Consider the following 26,162-nt stretch of genomic DNA (forward strand, 5'->3'; position numbering starts at 1 on the left):
AAATAGCTTAGAAACTACTAAAAATATGCATCTAAGTACAGTGCCAAGTGATGAGACTAACTCTATGGAGATGATGTTATGCATTTTGATCAAAGAGAAATAGTGTGGGCTAATCTCCAACATTTCCCAAAGCATTCAAAAAAGTATGTCCTCCACTACCCTCCTCTTTCTCAACCACTTCTTAAAATGTTCCTTTCCTTTTCCAACCTCTTATCTTTCTTTGTTTTTTGTCCTTTAAACTTTGGAAAAGGACAATGTAGGAATTTGTGTGCATTGTTGCACCTGATAAATAAGCCCTCATCCTTGTATTTTTGCTAGGTCGCTTAAGCCACCAACTTTGAGCTGAGCTATTTTTGTTGTCTTATTTTGCTAACTCTCCATTGATTAGGATTTGGTGTACCAACCTGAAGGTCCATTACATTAAGAATGTCACCTCCTTCTTGATGCTCTTTGACAAAACACTCAAGGACTCACATCTTCTTTGCCAATCATCTTCTTACAACCATTTCATCAAAGCACCTCTTTTTAGATGATATTGTAATAGAAACCACTCAAGAACTTACAATACTACTCACTTTGAGTTGCAAGGTGAAAAGTATGAACCTTTTAACAGAAGAGTGCAAAACCTATCTATATACTCCCTCATTAACTCACCCACCCAATACTTAAAGCTATCTTACTGTATATGTGTTTTTTCCAAAGATGGCTCTTGATTGCTTATCAAACTAGAACGCTTCACAAAATTTTCCAAGAAATTGAAGTTCGAAATGTAGATGACCATATTTTGATTGACAATATCTCTTTTGCCATATTGCAAAAAGTGGCATCTATTAACATTCGCCTAACATGGCAAGCAAGTCTAGTATTGAAGCTAGCACTTTGAATAAGCTTCCTTCTTTCATCACTTTTCCAACTAGTTGATTTTCTCTAGATTTATCTAGGAGTGTGCATTCATGTACATCAAAGATAACTCTATACTTGTGTTTTATCATTTTCTTAATTGGAAAAAGGTTCTTGCTAAGTTTAGAAACATAGATTAAACCATTCATTGGTCTTTTCTTTCCAATTAAATCATTTTAGGGGCTATGCCTTTCCCTCAAGTGGATGTTATCTATAGTGCATGTTTTATTCTTGGATCCTTCTAGTTTTATGTTATCTATAATGTAGATAGAAATTTTGGATTCTTCTGATCATTTGATCTATAAACCATTTTTGATGACCTATCATATAAGATGATCTTCATGGTTAACACAAAAGAGTGCTAAAAGGCACAAGGCTTGGAAACCATAGCACTAACACAAAAGAGTGCTAAAAGGCACAAGGGTTGGAAATCCTAACCCTAACCCTAACCCTAACTCTAAAGAGTTTTGTATATATTAACTAATACTAGTGTACAGTTAGCGATTTTGTGGAGTGCTCTCTAGATGTTCCCTCTCTCGTCATGTCCACTCTTCTCCCCTCCCTCTCCATATCTGTTCATGGTATCAAAGCTTCGTTGGGCCTTCCATTGAGGTGCCATTCTGAGAGTGTGAGAGAGATTGTGATTGAGAGGTTTTCTTCTTTCTCTTTCAGTGAGATAAATTCCATTCATGTGAGAGATTTTTCCGTCCATTGAGAGGTCTTCATTTATTTCATTTGAGGATTTCTTTCATGAGAGAGATTGAGAGTTCAACTTTCATTCTATTGGTGAAATATTTTCCATGATACATCATTCTCTTTTGTAGAATTTTTTTTGTAAAGCTCCTTTCACCCTTTGTTTTGCTTTCAAAAGCTCCTAGATCCAATATTTGGAGCTGAAGTTATGGTGTTTTGAAGTTCTACGTGTCTCTTTGAGAGATTTCATGAGTATCCAAAACTTTGTAAGGCTCATTTTCAATGGTTTGTAAGGGTCTCTGAGGTCTATCCTATTCTATGTAATCACTGAGACATCTAATCACTATTGCAAGAGAGAGAATTTGATTTTGAGAGGTTTTCCATTTTAGTGTGAGAGGTTGTCCATCACTAAAAGGGTGCTTGATCAAAGGCAGTCGCCAGTGACACACAACCCAGGTCTCCATGAGATCTAGCTATAAGTACCTACATACTTCCTTGCAATACATAGGTGACTCCAGTAAGACTATCCATGCCTATAAGCCTTCAAACAATGGCTAAGTACTTGCACACAAGCAAGGAAGCTACTAATCAACAACAACTAGCCAGCAACAAAGAGTGACTTGGTTAAGCAACCTAGCAACTCTAGTAGACCATACAAACTGCTCTACAACAAACCAAGTACGGCTTAGCCAGGAGCAAACAACCTCATAGCCTAGGCATAATACTACAAAAGACTCCTACAATGCCCTAGTAGTGCAGTAATACATGACACACAAAAGAAACGAGACTAGTAAGCCCAAACTCAAGCATCTACCAATGGGTTACTCTTTGCAACTATGAGGACTTCCACAATCAAGCACCACAATGTCCACACAAGTGGATAGCAGTCTTGAACGACCTAGCCAAGACCCTATACAATGTTGCACAGCCACCATCGCCAACCTCAACATAATGCAGGCCTTCCACGCTAGCCATGCAATCACAATGACCTTCTACGCACATTGCACAAAACATAGAATTGACCTAGCCTCTACCTCAACTCAGCGTCACTCCAAGCAATGATGGCCCAAAAGCCTCATACACAAACTAGCCTATGCTCCAACACAAAGATGGACAAGACAATGGAATAATTGATGAAATCTAAAAATTTTGGAGCATCATTATAGATTTTGTTGAATTTTCTACCTCGTCACCTTGGGTGGCATCACCCTTGGGATTGGTCAAGAAGTTGACACTGTCCTCCTATTCTTCCACATGGCACATCTACCATGTCAGCATCACAGTGCAACTCTACCACTATCCAGATCATCATTGACCAATCAACCTACCATGACAATAGACGTCAACTACCACCTCATCTTTCACATGTCACCCTTACACGTCAGCAATGCCACCTCAACTACCACATCAGCACAGTGAGTCAGTAGTGCCATGTGGTAGACAATACCATCCAAGTACACTTACCCCTCGTTAGGCACACTATGAACCTTGCATGTACACCCACCTACCACATCACCACAGTGCCCCTTTGTCCTTTTTTGCCCCTCCACCTAGATCAAGTCGTATCTCTTGATCCAAGAGGAATTTGAGGGTGCTCCAAAAAGGAAAATCGCTCAATTTTTTGTGCTCTATGCACATTAGATTTCAACACTTGTATCACAAACATTTTAGCCTTGGTATCAAATCCACTTCTTGCACACATTGAAGCCTATACATCGACGCATCTAACCCCGCACCTAAAAGGAAAAGAAACTATTTCTCACTTTTCATCAAATGACTATTTCTTGCATTATCTATACCACTACAACCTCAATTTGGAGGCATCTGCTAAGTTAGACAACTCCAACTACAACACATGGAAATATTGAATGATGACCACATCCTTGGACTTCAAGACCAATGGGACACTGTAGATGGGTGTACACCTAGACCATCTAATTAACCCATAGCAACAACTCCCACCATTGTTGCAACAACACAAGAAGAAGGGTCTACACTTGCACCAACTATATCCACACCTGTAGTAGATCCTATCATTGCCCAAGCACAAGCATATTGGGACAGAAAGACAAATATGCATACCATTTGATTAAGAAAAATAAGCAAGATGTCATGCTTGGTGAAGAAGCATGGGATATGTTTGTAACTCTTTACGAGTCTAAGAACACTTCCAAGATTCTCACCTTGAGAAACCAGATCAACCAGAGTTTTTGTAACAACAATGAAATTGGCAATGCTTATGTACTTAGGATCAAGGATTACAACAATTAACTTGCTACAACATGGTAGACTATCAAGTCTACAGAGATGGTTCAAGTCATCCTGAATGGACTAGGAGAGAGATACGAGAATCTAGTCTAGATTATAGTCATTCAAAGGCAAATTCCAACACTCAAGCCATTCAGGATGTTGCTTGGTGAAGAGCTGAGGACTCAAACCATATTCAAGTGTTGCTTGGTGAAGAACTAAGGACTCAAGCCATTCAAAGGAAAATTCAACATGGGAAGAATTACAATCAGCATTACTTGGTGAAGAGCTGAGGACTCAAGCCATTCAAGCATGGAAACATCATTCCAATGATTAGATATTCACAGCCTTAGATAGAGTGGTCATTAGCATCAACAACATCATCCACAGTAGCATCAACATCAGCATCCCATAGGATATCATTCCAATAGAGGGATATTTAAAGGAAGAGGGAACACATCCACCAACATGTCAAACATTCAGTGCAACATGCAACTACTATCATAAGTTTGCACACTATGAAAGAGATTGCCGCAAGAAGTAGTATGACCAAGGAGGTCAATCTAGCAGCAATAGAGGGAATTTCCATGGAAGAGGAAATCATTGTGGTGGACATCCAAGTCATAGCCATTATGCCAATGAACCTCACACAATGTATCTTGCAAGTGAAGACATGCAAAACACTCACACAATGTACATTGAGATTGATTGTGAATCCATGCAAAACACTGACACAATGTACATTCACATTCATGTGTTTTTGCAGAAGTAATGGAATTCAAAGGTCATTCACATGTGTAGATACTGAGAGTGCTCTCAACGGAAGCAAGAACGGAAGAGGGAGAGAGAGAGACAGAGAGCCACACAAGTTTTGGTGGGTGCAGAACCACCCTAATCTTCTTTTTCATTCGTTTATATATGTGTTTGAGTATTGTACATAATCGAGGTAAAGGCACAGTGACCTTTAACCCCCACAACCTCCCACTTAAAGGACAATGTGCCTTTAAGGGAGAATAACCAGTGAGCATACTATCCAATGCCCATCAATACACGACAATACTCAAACCGTTGACTAGGTAGACTCTTCGTTAGCATATCTGCAGGGTTATCATCTGTATGAACCTTGACAAGCTCTATGCGCTTGTCCTCAAGTACCTCCCTGATGAAATGGTACCTGACCTCAATGTGTTTGGTCTTTGCATGAAAGACCGGATTCCGTGCTAGCTGAATAGCACTCATGGAATCACTATGCAATGTCGGTACACCTATATGAATCCCCAAATCTCCCACTAGCCGATCAAGCCATATAGCCTCCTTGCAACCCTCTGTGGCTGCAACATACTCAGCCTCTGTGGTAGACAAAGCAACGCACTTCTGTGCGCGAGACATCCACGACACTGCACCACCTGCAAAGGTGAACACATAACTAGAAGTGGATCTCCTACTATCCACATGCCCTGCATAGTCTAAATCTGTGTACCCAAGTACACGCATGTCTCCTCTACCAAAGCAGATGCACATCTCCTTGGTACCCTTCATGTACCTCATGATGCACTTAACTGCCTCTCAATGCCTCTTTCCTGGATTAGCCATATACCGGCTAACAACTCCCACTGCAAATGCAATGTCTGGTCTAGTAGCTATCATAGCATACATAAGACTCCCAACTGCTGATGCATAAGGAACCTTGGCCATCATGGCCCTCTCCTCATCTGATTTGGGACTATCTGTATGACTCAGTTTCACATATGGAGGCAATGGAGTACTCACTGCCTTCCCCCCCTCCATATTGAAACGCTGCAATACTTTTGTAACATATTCCTTCTGTGAAAGCCAAAGGAGTTTCCTACAGGAGAAATATTGCAGAGAACTTCTGAAGAGATTTCAGATGGAGGATTGCAGGACAACAGTAACTCCCATGGAGGTCGGGCTCAAGCTAAGTGTTCACGACACATCTCAACCGGTCGATACTCCCTTGTACCGACGATTGGTAGGAAGTTTGCTTTACCTTACCAATACTCGACCTGATATTTGTTATACAATTGGGCTATTATGCCAGTTCTCTGCTTCTCCCACGAAGAGTCATTGGGATGCGGGTTTACAGGTGCTAAGGTATCTAAAGGGTACTTGCACCTATGGGATCACCTACACCAAAGGCATCGAACTAGGCGGGTTCTATGACAGTGATTGGGCGGGTGATGCTGACACCAGAAGATCGACAATAGGGTATTGTTTCTTACTTGCATCTGGTGCCATCTCTTGGCTGAGTAAGAAGCAACCCACAGTGGCCCTTTCATCTACAGAGGCAGAGTACAGAGCCGCGTGTACAGCAGCTTGTGAGACACTGTGGTTGAGGTGGATTCTGGAGGACATGGACGTGTGTCAGGAGGACGCAACAGTGCTGATGTGCGACAATCAGAGTTGCATAGCCATTGCCAAGAATCCAGTGTACCATGCGCGGACCAAGCACATCAAAGTTCATTACCACTTTGTTCGAGAGCTCATCATCGATGACGTGATCGAGCTTATCTACTGCCCGACCGCTAATAACTTGTCCGACCTCTTCACGAAGGCACTCCCTCGAGAACAGATGGAGCACCTCATCAAACGCATGGGGATTGGCCCACAGTTGTGACATTGAGGGGGGGTGTTAGAAACCCAATGTGCCCACCTGTGAGCCCCCGATTTGAGGGGACAAGGGGCAGTGAGAGGTAGGAGGGCTAGGAAAGAGAGAGACTCAGGCTGGCATCATAGGCAACTAGCACATGGGCTGGTTGCTGCTTGCAACAGTAGGGAAACAGGGGGCCTTGGGCCTCACTTGGAGGCGACTGCAGCTGCATAGACTGGCTGCACAGGGCACCCTTAAATAGGGGCCTGTGGTAGGCCAAGTCGGCCCAACCAGGCCATGAGAGAATCTAGGAGCAGATTGACGAGATGATTATGGAGCTATGAAGTCATCAGTGATGTCAGTGAGCATGTAAGAGGTGCCTACATAAGGACCTCACTCTTCTTCATTCTATATGCAAGCATTCTGAGTTTGTGTCCACTCTCTACTTTCCTTTCAGTTTACCACCAACTTCATCTGTTGATCTTGTGGCAAGTGAAACTTCAGGATGAGAATATTGTGCACATAGTGGTTTGTGACAAAAGTGAACCCCTCCAAAAGTAGAATGTGTAAATGGCAACAATACCTTCCCTCATTTTGCATATGGCACTTTGCCAGATGGGCAACCCACAACTTGATGCTAGATACAGCACTAACGGCCACATCCACAGTTAGGACAAAAAATGACTTACCTTCTCTGCAACCATATCATAGGACAGCACCAATACCAAGCAGCTCATCTGCTTAATTGACAAGCTTGTTAATTGGAATAGAGTGGTTTAAAACCCACAATATTTAGATTGGATGGATGGAGCATACACTTTCTTTTGTAGATAAGGGCACCCAATTTTGTATTCAGTGTGATAAAGTTCCCTCTTCTCAGGGACCTATTGTATCTGCGATGCAGCTTCGGAATATATTAAACACTTCTCATTATGATGTCTATCAGTGTGTTTTGATTCCGCTTTCTTCATTTGTTGTTTCTGTAATTAACAAGAATGATTTAAGTGTGTTTGAACACCCTGAATTGAGAATGTTGTTAGATAATTTTAAGGATGTATTCCCTGCTCAACTACCGGAAGGTTTACCTTAATCATCAAACCCTCATTGTCATTTGATATTTTCAAGTATTGAATCTTTAGATGCATACAATTGATCTTTAAATTTTTGAACAGAATATTTAATATGTATCCTTGATTTGTCTTTATGTGAATAATCATTTTGTATACCCAACAAGATTATCTCTCACTACTGATCAAACCAATTGATGAGCAATTGACAAAAAATTACATCATCTCTTAAGTTAAAAACAAACATGATGTCACTTAAAACTTAATAATCTTTTCTAGAGAAAAGAGGGTGTATTATATTCATCCAAGTATTCTTTTTACAAGGTGAAACTTTACCCCTTAATATCCAAAATAGTGTGGATTAATTGAGAACATCATAACAACCCCAACAGCAGGTGAGACAATGCGTAACCAAAAATTAAGTATCATGTGAACTCACAGGATATAATGAGACCTGTCATTCTTTCTCCTCCTTGTAAAGGATCTTGGGGTGATAAACCACACTGATGATAGTGCTTGGCTTCGCACCTCGCTTAGCAGTTGGAGTGGACATGTGATTTTGGTCCCCTCTACTAGGTGACTAGCTTTAGCTCTGGTAACTGGTTAAGATGTTGGTGTGCCTCCACTCCTCTCTTCAGCCCCGCTCTCTTTCTAAGTAGTCGGTTCTTTCTATGCCTTTGTGTGATGACCTAGACTCTTATACTTGACCAGTGTCTCCTTTGCTCTATCCAATGGGGAGGAGTCCACCTTGCCTAGCATGAAAATGCCTCCCACTTTTTGTCTCCTTGGGCTAGCTTGGAGCCCTTCTTGGTTCTTCTTGGTTTGCTACTCATTAGAGCACTTTTTATCTCTTGCTTCATCGAGATTAGCTTGAAAGACCCCAGATAGCAGGTTCCAAGTTTGGGCTGCCAAGTTGACTTGGGTGTTGGACATCACCACTTCTTTTTCCAGATATCCACGGAGCTCATTGGAAAGTTTATGCAAGATTTTCAGGTTCTCAATCCGTACCTGTATGTCACCACCAAGTTATAAATACTTGGCCTGCATCACCAACCTTATTTCAAAAGAGATTAGAACATCTTTTCAACCAAATACACCTAAGGGCTTGGCTATGAATTTTTGCCCAGTTTTCCCCTCGGTTGAAGATGGGACTCAGATGCACATCTCCACCAAACGACCTCCCTTTGGTTCCCAAAAATCCATATGGCATGAGTTGTGGATGAACACTACCAAAGGTGAAGGTGGACTCAAATGCATATCCATCATTTCTTAGTAGAAAGCCATGTGGATAGGAAAAGGCACCTTAATCCATACCCAAATGGCTCGAAGGTTGAAATGTGGTTTCACTCACCGAGGGCACTTGTACTCCTCCATAGAAAAGAACCTACTAATCAAGCCCCTAAGTAGGTGGCATTGCATCACTTTCCAACATAGATATTTTAAATCCAAGAAACACATGATATTTCCAAGGGCTCATAAATTGACGCTAGCACATGCCAACCTAGGCCTTCTAGGCTACAACTAATCTTTTCTCAAATCATGATAAGTTGCCACAATAGAGGCTCCTTCCATGCAAATGTGACAACTACAAAAGCACTCTCTCCAAAAGGGCCTTTTCAAACAAAAAAAATATTGCAATTCTAAGTCTTTCCATTGAAAGGTCCCTTCCTACATATCTTCCTTCCCATTTTATAACTCAAGGAATGAAGACAAGCTATCTGTAAATTTAACTTGGATGCTAACTAATATAATCTTTAAGTAAAATCCTCCATGAGTGGAAATTAACATTATGGTGATAGGTAGAAGATTTTAGAGGCTAATAGTACTACCATTTCACCAATATGTTGGGTGCTTGGATAACACCAATGCTACAAGAATGTGACAAAACCTCCTTGACTACTATGTTGGCACCTAGAATGATAATATGTTGGTTGGACTTATTTTTATTCTTGTCCTCATGGGGCAATCACTGCCAATGTAGGCTAGTGGCATAGCAACAATGAGGATATGTTGGTGAGGCTGATCTATGAGGATGAGATCACTCAATCTTCCATTTGAATGGCTCTTCTTGCAAAAGTGGGCAGCAGTAGGAATTTTCTTAGGCTTAGACCTAATTGTTTAAAGGTAGGACTTGCTCTTTCTACATAGCTTGGTCCTTACTTGAAAATCATCATAGTAGTCAGTTTTTGTGGTAGTAGCTTTAGAACAATATTGGGCCATGGAATTATTTCATATATGTTTTACAAGGTGTCATGGTAGATTCTCTATTCCTCCTTGCACTAGTTCACCAAATGTTCCATATTGAGAGTAATATCCCAACATGGGTGCATTTAATCTACCTTTGCATCTATTTGTGATAGGCTTCTCCATACTCGTGTTAGGACGACTCAAGTACTCGGCACAAGTGTGCTCATCATTCTCAACTTCCACAATCCTTTAACCATTTGGATTTATTTCTTGAGGCAATTCACTATGGCCAACCTTGTAGGCTTTGGCAATTCTTCCATATCCTTGATCAAGTGCTTTCATAGCAGTAAGACATTACTTCTATTGTTTCAAGCAAAAGCAATTTGTTGGCATAAAAAGTTGACACATACTTATTGTATAAAATCAAAGTTTAAAGGCCGCTTGGAGTATTGAGAAGGTTAAACTTTGCAACCAATAATTGCCATAGTAGGAAATTCAATTAATAGGAAAAAGAGGGTTCCAAGACATGGTGGAGTCGCACACTCTAGATAGCATTCAAATCACAAGGAGAAAATGATTTCCATGCTAACCTGACTTCGCTGGCAATGTCATTGTGAGGTCCCAAAGAGAATTCATTGAGAGAGAACCTGCTAACATGCTTGCCATGTTGATTACACCATAAACCCAAGTCATGAGCTATCAAAAGGGTTGAGATTGAAGGCCATTCCGGGCGCACCCTGCCAAAAAGAGTACGAAGAAAAGTAACCTCACGAGTAGTGAGATTAAACTGGCGGCTCAGTTCCTCCCAAGGTAGCCAATCCTGAGCTCCTAGGTCCCAAAAGTTGTGGGGGTTAAAGGTCACTATGCCTTAACCCCAGTTATGTACAATACTCAAACACATATATAAATGAATGAAAAAGAAGATTAGGGTGGTTCTGCACCCACCAAAACTTGTGTGGCTCTCTGTCTCTCTCTCTCCTTCTTCCATTCTTGCTTCCGTTGAGAGCACTCTCAACTGGTATCAGAGCTCGGGTGATCTAGCTGAGCGTGCGTGAATGCTTGGAAGCTCAGCAGCTCTGTGGGAGGAAGGAGAAGCTTTGTGGGAAGCTTTGTGGGTGACTTTACTTGCATCCGAGTGTGTAGAGACCTTGGAGGAACCTTTGGAAAAGTCACTTTGGCTTTACGAAGTGGTTTTGAGAGCCTGTTAAGAGCTTTCAAAGAAAAAGTCGTTTTTTGAGTTTTTCCCTGTTCCGTTCGATGACAGAGACTCCTTATTGACTTGTGGAGGCAACTATTGCTTGCTTTTGGTGTCCACATTACTTCAGGAGCTTGGAAACACCTTCATTCTTGAATCTGAGATCATTTCAGTGGATTTCTGACTCACTGTGTCAATTCCTTCGTTTTTTGCCCGGGTGTTGGAACTCAAGTTTGGAGCAACCATTTGCAGATCTGTTAGTTCCGGTGGACTCAGGAGGTCCTAAAACTTCTATGTTGCTCATCATTCGCACTCCGGTGGAGTTTACAGATAGCTCTGTTTCCAAAAACGTTTTTCAGTCCGTGTGTTGGACCCAGTGATTGAGGCCACGGTTTCCAAAACCGTCTGTCCCATTGCGTTCCGGATGCCCAAAAACCCCTACCTATCAGTTCTTGCGTGATTCGGTGGAGGATTTTCAGAGTTATAAATCTCTGTGTATTCGATTTCGTCTCTCTGTTATGCATTTTTCATACTAAGGTTTTGAAACCTTAGATTTATGCCACATGGCAGTGGATAAGTGTTGACTCCCATTTCTCACTTATTGGTTGGGATTTTGGAGTTCTGGCAGAAGAGAGATATTTGCAGATTTTCTTGCTGAGTCCGATTATGCAATGGCGCCCATGTTTTGAAGCATCTCAGGTTCTATTTTCAGTAGCGCTCATTACCGTGGGACTATGATTTCTTGAGCATACCTTATGCAGATCACTCTGGTTGCAGTTTGAGCAGTGTGTTTGAGCAGTGTGCGCTCATTCGTGGTATGCATTGGGTTGCAGTGGATGATTTATAGGCCATTTGGATGCATTGCGGTCCTTGTTGGATGCGCTGATAGGCCCAAATTGCCTTGTGGGATGCTATTTTTTATGGACGCTTTGGACATGGATGCTATTTTAAGCTGAGGGACAGCTTTGACACATTGCAGGTGATGCACTGATAGTGCTATGCTCTCTTGGATGAGACATTATTGATGCATATGCCAGTGGACAGTGTTTATGCTTGAGTCATTTGGCACTTATTGGCATTTTCTTTTGGGCCAGATTTGCTCATATGGATGCATAGTATATGCACATGAGTCAGATGCATCTTTTGATGCTTTGAGCTTTGAATTTTGGTGATATTTCACTCTATTGTGGCATACACATTTGGGTGCACCTGGTATTTGGTGTGATTCTCTCTTGCAGGCACTAGCATTTGGGATTTTGCTTTATTTGCATCATGGCATCCTCTTCCATGCCTGAAAAGGAGTTTTTCAGCATTAAAAAGTTTGATGGGACAAACTTTTCTTTGTGGAAAGAACAGATAAGGGATGTGCTTATTCAAAAGAAGCAGATTAAACCCTTGGCAGGGATTGAAGCTAAGCCTGCAAATATGTCTGAGGATGATTGGAATGAGTTGGATGCATTAGCAAAGTCTACTATTAGACTTCATCTTGCAGAGTCAGTTTATTTCACAGTAGTAAATGAGCAGACTACGGAAGATTTGTGGAAGAAACTGTGTGCCACTTATGAAAAGGAAACTGCCTCTAATAAAGTTTACCTCATGAAGAGGTTGTTTGAGCTGCAGATGAAGGAAGGGGTCTCCATTGCTTCTCACTTGAATGAATTCAATATTATTTTCAGCCAGCTTCAGGCTCAGAAAATGAATTTTGATGCGGAGACTAAGGCAATATTTCTCTTATGTTCATTGCCATCCTCATGGGATACCTTCCGTACAGCTGTCAGTAACTCTGCACCTGGTGGAGTACTGAAATTTGATGATGTTGTGGGTAGCTTGTTGGCCGAGGAGATTAGACGGAAGTCTATGGATGGCAACAAGCAGGATGCAGCCTTAAATGTGGAAAGGGGCAGATCACAGTTCAGGGGGAAGTCCCAAGAAAGAGGGAAGTCTCGTAGCAAATCCAGGGCACGGAACATTGAGTGTTACCATTGTGGCAAGAAGGGCCATATGAAAAAGGATTGCTACAAGCTGAAAAGAGAGCAAAAGGATAAGAAAAAGAATGCAAATTGGGGTGCAAATCAAAAGGAAGAGAGTCCAAGGGAGGACAAAGGAAAAGTGAAGATCGAGGAGATCAATGCAGTCACACGTGATAGTGACAATGATGTTCTCTTCATGTCTAGTTTATCTGCAGAGTTGCTTACCACTTCAGATGATGCATATTCCCAGGATTGGATTTTGGATTCTGGTGCTTCATTCCATGTTACTCCCCATAGGGAATGGTTCTCCACTTATGATAGTGGAAAGACAGGTTGTGTGCATCTTGGAAATGACTATGCATGTGACATAGTGGGAGCAGGTGACATAAAGTTTTCTTTTGCAAATGGATCTGCATTTGTTTTGAAACATGTGAGACATGTGCCTAAGTTGACCAAGAGTCTTATTTCAGTGGGTCAGCTAGATGATGCTGGTTTTCACACCACTTTTGGCTTTCAGAGTTGGAAAATTTAGAAGGGCTCTATGCTTTTGGCCAGGGGTGCAAAGTGTGGGACTTTGTATCCCTTACATGTATCAGGGGTATTTGATCATGTTGTTGCAATAACCGAGCAGCCAAGCACTTCTTTGTGGCATTGCAGGTTGGGGCACATGAGCCAGAATGGAATGAAACTCTTATGCCGTTTGGGTTATGTACCGCATTTGAGTTTCTCTGATTTTGAATTTTGTGAGCACTGTCTCTATGGGAAGCAGACTAAATCAGCCCATAAAAGAAGGGGAAAGAAAGAGTTTGAAATGCTTGATTTGGTGCATTCAGACGTATGTGGTCCCATGCCTACACGGTCATTAGGCGGGGCTGAATACTATGTGACATTCATTGATGATGCAACTAGGAAAGTGTGGGCTTATGCTATAGCTCGGAAGAGTGATGTGTTCCAGGTATTTCAGAAATGGTTGGCCTTGGTTGAGAATCAGTCAGGTAGAATGCTTAAATGCCTACGGACTGACAATGGTGGAGAGTATATCTCTCATGACTTTCAGCATTTCTGTGATACTCGTGGGATTAAGAGGGAGCTTACATCCCCTCGTACTCCAGAGCAAAATCCAGTTGCAGAAAAGATGAACCGTACCATTCAAGAAAGGTTGCAATGCATGCTTTCCAATGCAAGTCTTTCTGGTGGTTTTTGGGCTGAGGCAATGAAGACTGCAGTGCATGTGATCAATAGATCACCTAGTAAGAGTTTGGATGGTGGTATTCCTGAAGAGGCATGGAGTGGCAAGAAGCCCTCTTACTCTCATTTGCGTATATTTGGGTGTGAGGCATATGCACATGTGCCAAAAGAGCTTCGAAAGAAGCTAGATCCTAAGTCTAGGAAATGCATCTTTCTAGGTTATGGTGAAAGTGGAGAGATGGGCTATCGTCTCTGGGATCCAGAAGCAAAGAAGATCATACGCAGCCATGATGTGGTCTTCAATGAGAAGAAGATGCATAAGGCACCCATGAGGGATGTGGAAATGAGGAGAATCACTTTCCAGGATGTGAATCCACCTGCATATGTTGATAGGCAGCAAGCTGTCCATGCACCAAATGTGCAAGAAATGGTACAACCAAGTACTCCCACAGGTATACAATCAAGGGTAGATGATGGATCATCTATTGGTGGAAATGATGAGCCAAATGTGGCTGATATGCAAGTGGGACAGCAAGCTGAAATGCCCTTGAGAAGATCATCTAGAGTGTCTAGACCGCCTGATAGGTTTGTTCCAGGGGTAGACTATGTGATGCTTACTGATTGCGGGGAGCCTTCTTGCTACAGAGAGGCTATGATGCGTGAGGATCAACGCAAGTGGGAGTATGCTATGCAATCAGAGATGAGTTCACTTATGAAGAATAAGACTTGGGACTTGGTTTCTTTGCCACATGGAAAGAAAGCATTGCCATGTAAATGGGTCTACAAAATGAAGGTCACAAGTGATGATGTGCCTAGATACAAGGCCCGTTTGGTTGCTAAAGGGTTCAAGCAAGAGAAGGGTGTGGACTTTGATGAGATATTCTCTCCGGTTGTGAAGATGACCACACTTAGATGCATGCTTGGACTAGTGGCAGTAGAGGATATGGAGCTTATGTAAATGGATGTCAAGACAGCTTTCTTACATGGGGATTTGCATGAGGACATCTACATGGTGCAGCCGGAAGGCTTTGAAGAAAAGGGCAAAGAGCATTTAGTTTGCAAGCTGAAAAAGAGTCTCTATGGTCTTAAGCAAGCACCTAGAGAATGGTATCAGAAGTTTGATGCTTTCATTCGGTCCCAGGGTTTTAGAAGGAGTGAAATTGATCACTGCCTCTACACTAAAAGGGCTAAGGATAGTAGCCTGATAATCTTGGCACTATATGTGGATGATATGCTATTGCTAGCAAGAATACTTATGAGCTAGATGCATTAAAGGCCAAGTTGCATGAGGCCTTTGATATGAAGGATTTGGGATTTGCAGGTCATATTCTTGGTATGCGCATCACGCGTGATCGGAGTAGGAAACTCCTTTGGCTTTCACAAAAAGAGTATGTTACAAAAGTATTACAGCGTTTCAATATGGAGGGGGGGAAGGCAGTGAGTACTCCATTGCCTCCATATGTGAAACTGAGTCATACAGATAGTCCCAAATCAGATGAGGAGAGGGCCATGATGGCCAAGGTTCCTTATGCATCAGCAGTTGGGAGTCTTATGTATGCTATGATAGCTACTAGACCAGACATTGCATTTGCAGTGGGAGTTGTTAGCCGGTATATGGCTAATCCAGGAAAGAGGCATTGGGAGGTAGTTAAGTGCATCATGAGGTACATGAAGGGTACCAAGGAGATGTGCATTTGCTTTGGTAAAGGAGACATGCGTGTACTTGGGTACACAGTTTCAGACTATGCAGGGCATGTGGATAGTAGGAGATCCACTTCTGGTTATGTGTTCACCTTTGCAGGTGGTGCAGTGTCGTGGATGTCTCGTGCACAGAAGTGTGTGGCTTTGTCTACCACAGAGGCTGAGTATGTTGCAGCCACAGAGGGTTGCAAGGAGGCTATATGGCTTGATCGGCTAGTGGGAGATTTGGAGATTCATACAGGTGTACCGACATTGCATAGTGATTCCATGAGTGCTATTCAGCTAGCACCACGGAATCCAGTCTTTCATGCAAAGACCAAACACATTGAGGTCAGGTACCATTTCATCAGGGAGGTACTTGAGGACAAGCGCATAGAGCTTGTCAAGGTTCATACAGATGATAACCCTGCATATATGCTGACGAAGAGTCTACCTAGTCAGCGGTTTGAGTATTGTCGTGTATTGATGGGCATTGGATAGTATGCTCACTGGTTGTTCTCCCTTAAAGGCACATTGTCCTTTAAGTGGGAGGTTGTGGGGGTTAAAGGTCACTGTGCCTTAACCCCAGTTATGTACAATACTCAAACACATGTATAAATGAATGAAAAAGAAGATTAGGGTGGTTCTGCACCCACCAAAACTTGTGTGGCTCTCTGTCTCTCTCTCTCCTTCTTCCATTCTTGCTTCCGTTGAGAGCACTCTCAAAAGTCTCTTGTCTGACAATCCGTCGCTCTTAGAAATTATTGGGCTAATTGTAATGGGCCGGATATTGTTTGAAAGTGGAAAACTATTAGTCCAAAAATTGAGTGACAACGAGGCATCACCACCCATCTGATTAGCAGCCTACCACATGCAATTACGTAGACCGTTCTTCCAAATAGCAATAGGAGATGTAAGAAAACTTGATGGAGGAATCTCACCGGGAAAGGGGACATGAGCACCTCTTGCCAGTGGCCCTAAACACCGAGTGCTCCAAAGGTGCCTAACCAATGTCGCATGGTAATAATAGCCCAAGGTTGGGTGAATGGACTCTAGTGATGTTAGAATAAGTCTAGTAATGCTCCCCTACAATTCCTAAATTTTTTCTATTATAAAACTTTGACATATATTGAGATGTGTGTGTGTGTTGTTCATGTTGAGTTGATGTAAACATTGAAAGACCTACGTCTATTGCCTAATGCTTTAGAGTGTTACATAGGTTCTACTTGTGGGCAATTAGCTATTGTGATCAATATAGATATTTTGTAGTCCAAATATGAAGTAGAACAACATCAAGTTTGGAAATAATAATTTAGTAAATTTCAAAGAAAGATTCTAGTAAGTAAGCAAGTGTCATCTCATAAAACTATGTTATAGATTTATCATTTCTAGCCTTGGCATTTTGTATAAACACAAGTATGTGAAGTAAGTGTTGTTTTAAAAGAAACCTCCTTTCAAGGGTATAGATTGTGATTGTCTTCCAACCATTGAGATCTTGACATAAGCCACAAATAATGCATCCCACTACAAGGCAAAGACGTGCCACACCAGATATGTTTTCATAATGAGTGCCACACCAGATATGTTTTCTTCTCTCATTATGACATAATAGTACATCCTAAAATGAGCTATTGATAGCTAGTGTCTCCTAGCATATAAAAACTCTAGGAATCTATATTTTTTCCTCTCTATATCCCTTGACATTAGGCCTATGTGAGAAGCAATTGTTCCCTACAACTACACATTAATCTTTAGAAAACATTGATAGACATGTATGGAGGAAGGTAATACACCTTGACATGGACTTGTTTTTTGTTATTTTTTGCCAATGTTAATGGCAGAAAGCTAGCATAAATCATTTTCATGATCTACAAATCCAAAAGTCATTTCCATTAAAACAATTTCCATCATGTGGAATATTCTCACTCACTATGATAGTAGTGCTTCGATGCAACATTTTCCCATCATTTTTCAACAACAACTCACATGGTGTAGGAATTATGCACTTGTTTGCTCTTGTTTCTTGCAAGAGTTACTATCAAAAAAATCATTTCTATGATCTACAAATCCCAATAGAAGTTTAAAATATTGAACCAAATGGAATATTTTCCCTCACTATGATAGGAGTGCTTCCATATAACATTTTTCCTAAACTTTTAAATACATGTATATGAAAAGTGTTACATATATGAAGTAGAAAAACATCATTTGTGCATGTAATAATACATTCCAAAAACAATTTACAAATAAATTAATCATCCTTTTATAAAACTATGTTAATGTTCACTTTATGTGTAGCCTTGGTGTTTCAAATGAGAATATAAACATAGTATGTGAAGTAAGAGGTATTTTGAAACTCAATCTCAAGGGAAGAATGTATCCCAATGCAAAGCAAGAACATAAAAGATTTCCATGATCTACTAATCCAAAACAAGTTTCTAGGAAAATAATTCCATCTTGTGGAGTATTGTGCCTTACTAAGATAGTAGCACTTCCATATGACATTTTCTTAGGGTATAGAGTCACCCTTAGTTTAAAATAGAGTCAAAACTCTAAGCACAAACATTTATAGACTTAAGCAAGTAAATAAAAGTGTTCCCCTAACTAGATATGATCACTTCCCACTTGGTCCAAAAGGAGCTACACAATTACACTTTTGTGGTTTACATAAGCATAATGTGCAAGTGTTTTTGGCATTGTCGAGTGAGCCCTTGTGTTTGCATAAAAGCTCTTAGAGGTTTTGTCTTCTTCTCAAAGTGTTCGAAGGGATCCCTTCATTCGCAAAAGTCGCTCTAGCACTTCCCTCATGGATGGTCTATCTCTAGGAGACTCTTCACAGCATCTGAGCGCTATCCCCAAGACTACCCTTATCTGCTCCTCGACCTGAGTTGAGTTTATGGTAGAAGCTTCACAGGCGAGAGTATGGTCAAGCACTTGGAGCGGGTGGTCATGATAAAGGGCCAAGCGTGACCATGTCACCAAAGTGTGCGATCCATTGAACATGTCACTTGTTGGCCTCTTGCACGCAAGCAACTCCAAGAGCAACACACCGTAGCTATAAACATCTGCTTTGGGTGTGAGTCTTCTCCCATTGGCATACTCTATCACCAAACATGCAACATGAGAATGAAAAATACATCTTGCATTAAGAGAACTATGATATACTGCATTTAAAGAGACGAATTTAAATGAGTGCAAAGAATAGAGAAGGATGATATATTATCTCACCTGGGGCCATGTAACCTATCGAGCCCCTCAATGATGATAACGTAAAGGAGTCACTCTTTTCAAAGCTGAAAAATCTTGCCATTCCGAAGTCACCCACTTTAGGATCCATGCTATCATTTAGGAGGACATTGCTAGGTTTGAGATCACAATGCATGATGACCTCACTTCCACAATCGTGATGCAAGTAAGCCATGGCCTGTGCGACACCCACCGCAATGTTGAGCCTTGTCATCCAATCCATCTCACAAGTCGCATTGTCATGTAAGTGATTATCTAGGTTTCCATTTGGGATAAATTCTAAGATCAATGCCATTGTGGTGGAATTCGCAATGGCACCAAGTATCCTTACTAAATTTCTGTGCCGAACCTTACCTAAGGTTTGGCATTCTGCCCTAAAGATTCTATACATTTTGGGATCATGCTCTAGAGCTCTTAGTGTCTTGATGGCAACAGCTTCACCATCATGCAAGATGCCCTTGTAGACAAGGCTGGAGCCTCCTATTCCAATAATATTGTTGTCACTAAATCCATTTGTTGCAGCCTGAAGATCAGCTTCTGTTAAATTTAAGAGCTTACTAGGCAAGACAGGTAACCTCCATCCCAGCTCTTGTAGGGATGCGCTAGAGCGCAAAATGCAAACTGTGACTACCACAAGAAACAATACACCCACCAAGCAAACTCCAACTGGAACTATAACTTTCCGGATTAAACTTCCATTTGTATGTATGTCAGAAGTGCACGATATATTAGCATGCCCACTTGACGTACAAGCTGGCAATGGAATCCCACACAAGTCAGGGTTGCCAATATAGGAGGCACTGGTAAAGGTATTGAACTGACCTCCTTGTGGAATTGGTCCAAAAAGATGGTTGTTGCTCACATTGAAAATAGATAGTCCATGTATTAGAGTGAGCGTGGATGGGATGCCACCACCCAATGCATTATTGGACAAATCCAAAGCCTGAAGATTTGACAAGTTCCCAAAACTTGAAGGAATCGCACCATGCAAATTGTTGTGGGACAAATTCAAGTAGATAATGCAAATCAAAGAGCCGAAATCAGAAGAGATTTCCCCATCTAGACGATTCCCGGACAAATCCAAGGATGCCATGGTCCCAATGATATACAAGTACCTTAAAAGATTGCCCTTCTCAAAAATCTGCAAATTGTCGAGGTAGAGAACTTGGCTTAAGTGCAACGGATTCCGGAAGGCCGGCAGATTGATTGTCTTTGGAAGACTTCCTGAGAATTGATTGTCGGAAAGATGAAGCACTTGGAGCAGGGGAGAAAAATTGAAAGCCCAATGCGGTATATGTCCAGTAAGGGAGTTGTTTTGAAGAATCAGAACTCGGAGGGATGCCAGTTTATTTAGGATTGGTGGCAACGAACCTGAGAGGTGGTTATTGGCTAGGTTGAGAACAGCCAAACTGGAACAATCTCCGAGTGCGCGAGGAAGAGCACCACCGAAAGCATTCCCTGACAAGTCCAAAAGCTGAAGGTTGGTGAGATTTCCAAGAGATTCAGGAATTTCACCGCTGAGACGGTTGTTGGAAATTTTGAGAAGCTGGATACCACCTAATAATCTCCCAATTTCAAGAGGCAGGCTCTGACTGAGAAGATTTGCTGACAGGTCCAGGGTTGGAAATAGGTAGTGATCCGGTATCGCTTGACGTAACGGCATCATCAAACTACTAGGTGTCGCTTGACCATTTAACTGCATCATCAAACTACTACGCATCTGCGCTTGAGATGCGAAGTGAGGCAAATTGAAGTCGGATATCTTGCCGGAAAGCTGGTTTCCTGAGAAATCAACATAGGAAAAGGTGATACTCTGATTTATAGCAGGGATCCTGCCAGAGAATTGATTATCCGACAAGTCAATTGTAAGGGGAGCATTATCGAAGCTCGAATTAGTAAAATCTGGGATGTGCCCTTCAAAACGGTTCGAATGGAGATCTAATACTTGGAGGGGCAACTTTGGAAGCCACGACTTTAACCCACCAGAGAATTGGTTTGCAGTCAGGTTGACGAGAAGGAGATTTGAGCAGTTGGCCATGGACTCAGGAACGGGACCTTTGAGCATGTTATGCTCCAGAGAGACTGTCAAAAGGTGTGGCCAAAAGTCCCCGATGTGTTCGGGCAGGGTTCCATGAAAGAGATTGTTTCCGAGAGAGAAAGAAGCAAGCGAAGTGCAATTTGAGAAGGCAAGTAACGTGCCAGAGAAATTGTTAGAGGACAAGTCCAAAGAGGATAAGCTGGGGCAATTAGAAATATCCGACGCTCGGATATGTCCACTAAAATGATTTGCAGAAAGGTCGAGGAACGAAATCCCACTGCTGTTGGCCAGAATCCAGTCTGGAAAAGGTCCTACCAAGGAGTTGGAGCTCAAATCCAGGACGTTGGAGCTCAAATCCAGGGAGTTGGAGCGAAGCTGTAAGATGCCAGTTGTTTGGAAGCCCGTGAGGTTGTTGGCAGCGAGATATAGAGCGTTAAGAGCTGTGAGGTTGGCAAATGAAGCTGGAAGCTTGCCTACGAGAGAACAGGAACTTAAACCGAGATATGTCAATGGAAGTGTAAAAACGCAGGCGGGGATATGGCCGAGCTCTAAGTGATTTCCAGAAAGCTCAAGAGACTGTAGGTTGGAGAGATTGGAGAACGTCTCGGGAATCTTTCCAGTGAAAGAGTTGGAAGAGAGATCGAGGTGGACAAGCTGGGAGCCCAAGCAGGAAGGCAATGTAGAGTTCAGCAAGTTCCCGCCGAGGTCGAGGTACTTCAACTCGGGTACCCAACACAGAGACGACGGGAAATCGCCACTTATGTTGGTCCCAAACAAGTCTAGATGCTGCAACTTTCGTACAGAAGAGAAGTTCTTGGGAAGTGGAGAGCCAATGTTGATCCCACTGAGCCCCAAATATTTGAGATTTGGAAGGGCGGCCGAGCTATGGGAGAAGCAGGCGACAATGTCAACAGCGATATTGCCGGCGTCGGACAAGTCTAGATACTGCAGCCGTGGAAGAGAGCAAATGGAGATGGGCAGCAAGCCATGGAGGCGAGGATTCCAAAAGAGGTCAAGATGTCGGAGGCGTGTGAGATGGGAGAAGCAAGGGGGGATCTCACCAGTAAGGTCGGAATATCGTGCTGAGAAGTGAGTAAGATTAGAGAGAGCACACAAACAAGCCAGCGACGGGGACGGTGGAGCGCAAGTTTGTCCCATGGAGGGGTCGCAATAATACAACAAGGAGATGTCGAGGTGCTCTAAGCTGGCGAGTCCACAAGCGGCAGCAAGAACCGCATCCCCATGTACAAATACACTAGTAGCACGAAAGGACAAGAGGGCGGTGAGGTTGAGGGTGGTCACACGGTGGAGGGGGTCGCACGCAATGGCCGGCCAATGGCAACAGGGCAAACGAGGAGACCAAAGGCTGCGCAAGGGGGGGATGTAGGCATGGGCAAGGGTGCGTTGGAGGGCGAGGAGAGCTTGTGTATCTGAAGGGTGGCAAAGCTCTAAAGAGGCAGAGATTCGTGGAGTGAGGTGCACAATGCTCATCCAACACACACTACACACCAACAACCATCTCACATGTAAAGCCATCTCCTTTTCTCCATACCTCTCCTTTCCACTTATTTATATATTTTCCAATCCTAAGCACCTCCCCAAGCAAACCCCCATCCAAGCTCCAACCTTATTCTCCTAGAAAATATGATACCCTCCATTATCTTACTAGATTCTCTTCTTTATCTTGACCTTATTGACCTCATAATATGAACACCAAAGTCTTTGTACAATATGGATGGACTCATGTGAAAAATACCACAAGTATTCACATCATTGGCGTTATCAACAATGAACATTAGGTTGTGGACCAAAATACCACAAGTATTCACATCATTGGCGTTATCAACAATGAACATTAGGTTATGTACCACAAGTATTCACATCATTGGCGTTATCAACAATGAACATTAGGTTGTGGACCAAAATACCACATCATTGGCATTATCAACAATGAACATTAGGTTGTGGACCAAAATGCCACGCAATATGTGTACACCAAGCCACTCATTTCAACACTACCCAATAATTTCAACAAGAAAGTTAGCAACTCTTATGAAGTACGAACTAAGTCTATTGGAAATCCTTCTAGAAGATAATGTTTAAATTGTCATGTATTTCTTATTCGCGCCAGTTATGCCCCAGAGGAATCACGCTTGGAGCTACCATGGACAAATGGGAAGAAGTTTATTCTACAATTATGGACAAATGGGAAGAAGTCTCTTACCTATGGACAAATGGGAAGAAGTCTATTCTACAACTATGGATGTGTACATAGGTGGTTTTGCATGGAGCCTTCCTATCATGTCAAGGTGCCGTGTCCAAGCAAGCACAACACAACATGTTAATGAGTATGGACAATGGGTTCCACAAAATAAAAATCAAGCTTGGAAAATATAATGCCCTCCATGTCTTACTAGATTGTCTTTCTCATGTCATATAATGACCGTGGAATCTGAAGATCAAAGTCTCCATAGAGTAGGACTCATACCTGACTCATAAACTAATGGGAAAGAATTCACACCATCGACACTATCAACAAGGGACATTATATTGCATACCAAAATGGTCAGGGAATATCTACTCCAAGCCACTCATTTCAACAAATTCATGGAAACAAATCTAGCCAACGAAGTTCTCAACAATAAAGCTAGCAAATGTTTATGAAAAACAAAATGTAACTTAGAACTATTGATGTCTATTGGAAATCCGTCTAGAAGGAAATCCATAACTTGTACATAATCATAGATTTGTAAGGGCCCTAAGTTCTATTTGGCATTCATGTGGGAAATTCAATAAAACCAAAATTGTAAACAAATAGAAGTACAAGAATTAGCCTTTAGGCTTTAATTTTGTGACCTCCCATTTATGTCTCAGCCCATAAAGAGTTGAAGAAGCCAATAAATGTCACTTTGCACTAAAAATGCAAAAACTATGAAATTCCTTAATCTATATTTAAAATATCTTAGTTGAAATTTGTATTTTTTAGAATCCTCCTCTAAAAAATTAAAGTTTTTTATAATTATTAATAACTTAAATAAATAAACTAAATAAAATTCATGGAAAAACAATCCTCTTCTCTCTTTTACAAAATCTTTTATTTAAAATAAATAGCAATCAAAAAATAATTTGATGCAAATTCTGCAGTTTTTTTTCCCTTTTATCCTTTCTTTTCTCTTTTTTTTTTCGTCCCATGGATTCTTCTCTTAGCATTTAAACTTAATGTAAAGGACAACGGCACTCATAATACACATAATATTTTTAAAACATTTAAATAGAGAAGACCTCTAGCTTTAATTATACATAGGTGATTTTGCATGGATCCTTTCTCTCATATCAATGTTGCATGACCATGCTTTGCACATATACGAATGAGAAAAATCTTATTCTATGACTCTAGCTTTATACATAGGTGGTTTTACATGGAGCCTTTCTCTCATATCAAGGTGTCATGTCCATTCAATATTAGTAACCTTTTTCTCATATCAACGTGTCATGTCCATGCAATATTTATAATTTATGTCAAAGGGCCCCACAAAATCAAAATCAAGGCGTCATGTCCATGCAAGATTAATAACCTATGTCAAGGACTACGGACAAGGGGTCCTACAAAATCAAAATCAAATGTAGAAATATGATACCCTCCATTGTTGTACTAGATTGTCTTCTTTGTCATGACCTTATAGTGACCTCTTAATGTGAAGACTTAACTTACCTATGGAAAAATGGGAAGAAGTCTATTCTACAACTATGGATGTGTACATAGGCAGTTTTGCATGGAGCCTTCCTATCATGCCAAGGTGCCATGTCCAAGCAAGCACAACACAACATGTCAATGAGTATGGACAATGGGTTCCACAAAAACAAAATCAAGCTTGGAAAATATAATACCTTTCATGTTTTACTATATCATCTTCTTTGTCATGTCATATCATGACCATGGAATGTGAAGATCATGTGAATATCAAAGTCTTTGTAGAGTAGGACTCATAAAGTAATGGGAAAGAATTCACACCATCAACACTATCAACAAGGGACACCAAAATGCTAAGGGAATATGCGTACTCCAAGCCACTCATTTCAACAAATTCATGGAAACATATCTAGCTAATGAGTTCTCAACAACAAAGCTATAAATATTTTATGAAAAACAAAATGTAACTTAGAACTATTGATGTCTATTGGAAACCCTTCTTTTATTTTGTAGTAATGTGGTAAATTGAATACAATTAAAATCGTAAACAAACATAAAGTAAAAGAATTAGCCTTCAGGCTTCAATTAATCCATGCCTTCTCATTAGCTGGTTTTCTCAAATTTGTACACATATTTAAGCCTTGTTGAAGCCTTCTAGGCTATTCCCCATCCATCCACGGTTCAGTGAGTAGAGTTCATGATTTTCAAAGTATTGGTAGTCGTATGAGTGGGCGGATTGCACTTTATATACCTTCATTGTAAAGACTTATTGGCTATTCTTCTTGCATTTTTTCTAAAATTGTAACACATTGGATATATTAGGCTCTCCAAAATTGTATTTAATTGTAACTATCTAAAATATTAATTATTATTTTGTACATAGGATTCCAAATTATTATGGAGATAAGAGCATTTGTCTCTAACATCACGTTGAATTTGGAAGGAAAACAGTATCCCAGGAGGGACTTTAGAAAGTGGGACCGTTATCAGACAGGTTGGAGAGCTTGATTTTACTTTCCAAAGGAACACAAGAGATTCTTCATGATGTTAAGTAGAGATTTAAAGGAAAATGAAGAGCCGTGGGATGGATCCTTTTCCAAGAAAGATATGACTTCGAGCATTGTAGTAGGAATAATGATTGACCCAAAAATGACCTTGGTGGACATTTTTGCAAAACACTTCTGATTCCACCTCTTGAACCATCGATGTTTCCAGAACTATAGACTTCATTGGAGGCTCTTGCATATGTGTGGAGGCGATTTTCGAGTGGGGAGGCAAATAAAATCCATACAAATATCATGATTGAGTGCTTTGAGGATGCATAATATGTACCTCAAGCTCAAGGATCTTCGCATGAGGCAGAACGTGCACATGGTTTGATTCAGAGATAGGCAAGACATGCTCTTTTGATTCAGGGATAGGATGGACATGCACCTTTATGTCAAGGACATG

General features: G+C 41.3%; 1 protein-coding gene across 1 annotated transcript; it reads right to left on the reverse strand.

Annotated features, from left to right (window-relative positions):
* Positions 1 to 18,174: 18,174 nt before the first annotated feature.
* Positions 18,175 to 22,548, reverse strand: LOC147903816 (uncharacterized). Its single transcript, XM_087401429.1, has 2 exons — positions 18,964 to 22,548; positions 18,175 to 18,836 (listed from the first exon to the last, which is right to left on the reverse strand). The coding sequence occupies exons 1-2, from the start codon at positions 22,508 to 22,510 to the stop codon at positions 18,487 to 18,489; spliced, it is 3,897 nt and encodes a 1,298-aa protein (XP_087257555.1). The 5' UTR covers positions 22,511 to 22,548; the 3' UTR covers positions 18,175 to 18,486.
* Between the last annotated feature and the right edge of the window lie 3,614 nt (positions 22,549 to 26,162).

The sequence above is a fragment of the Dipteris shenzhenensis genome, chromosome 3 (genome assembly GCF_047967505.1).
Source record: "Dipteris shenzhenensis isolate YYH24624 ecotype China chromosome 3, Dip_SZ_1.0, whole genome shotgun sequence".
NCBI lineage: Eukaryota > Viridiplantae > Streptophyta > Polypodiopsida > Gleicheniales > Dipteridaceae > Dipteris > Dipteris shenzhenensis.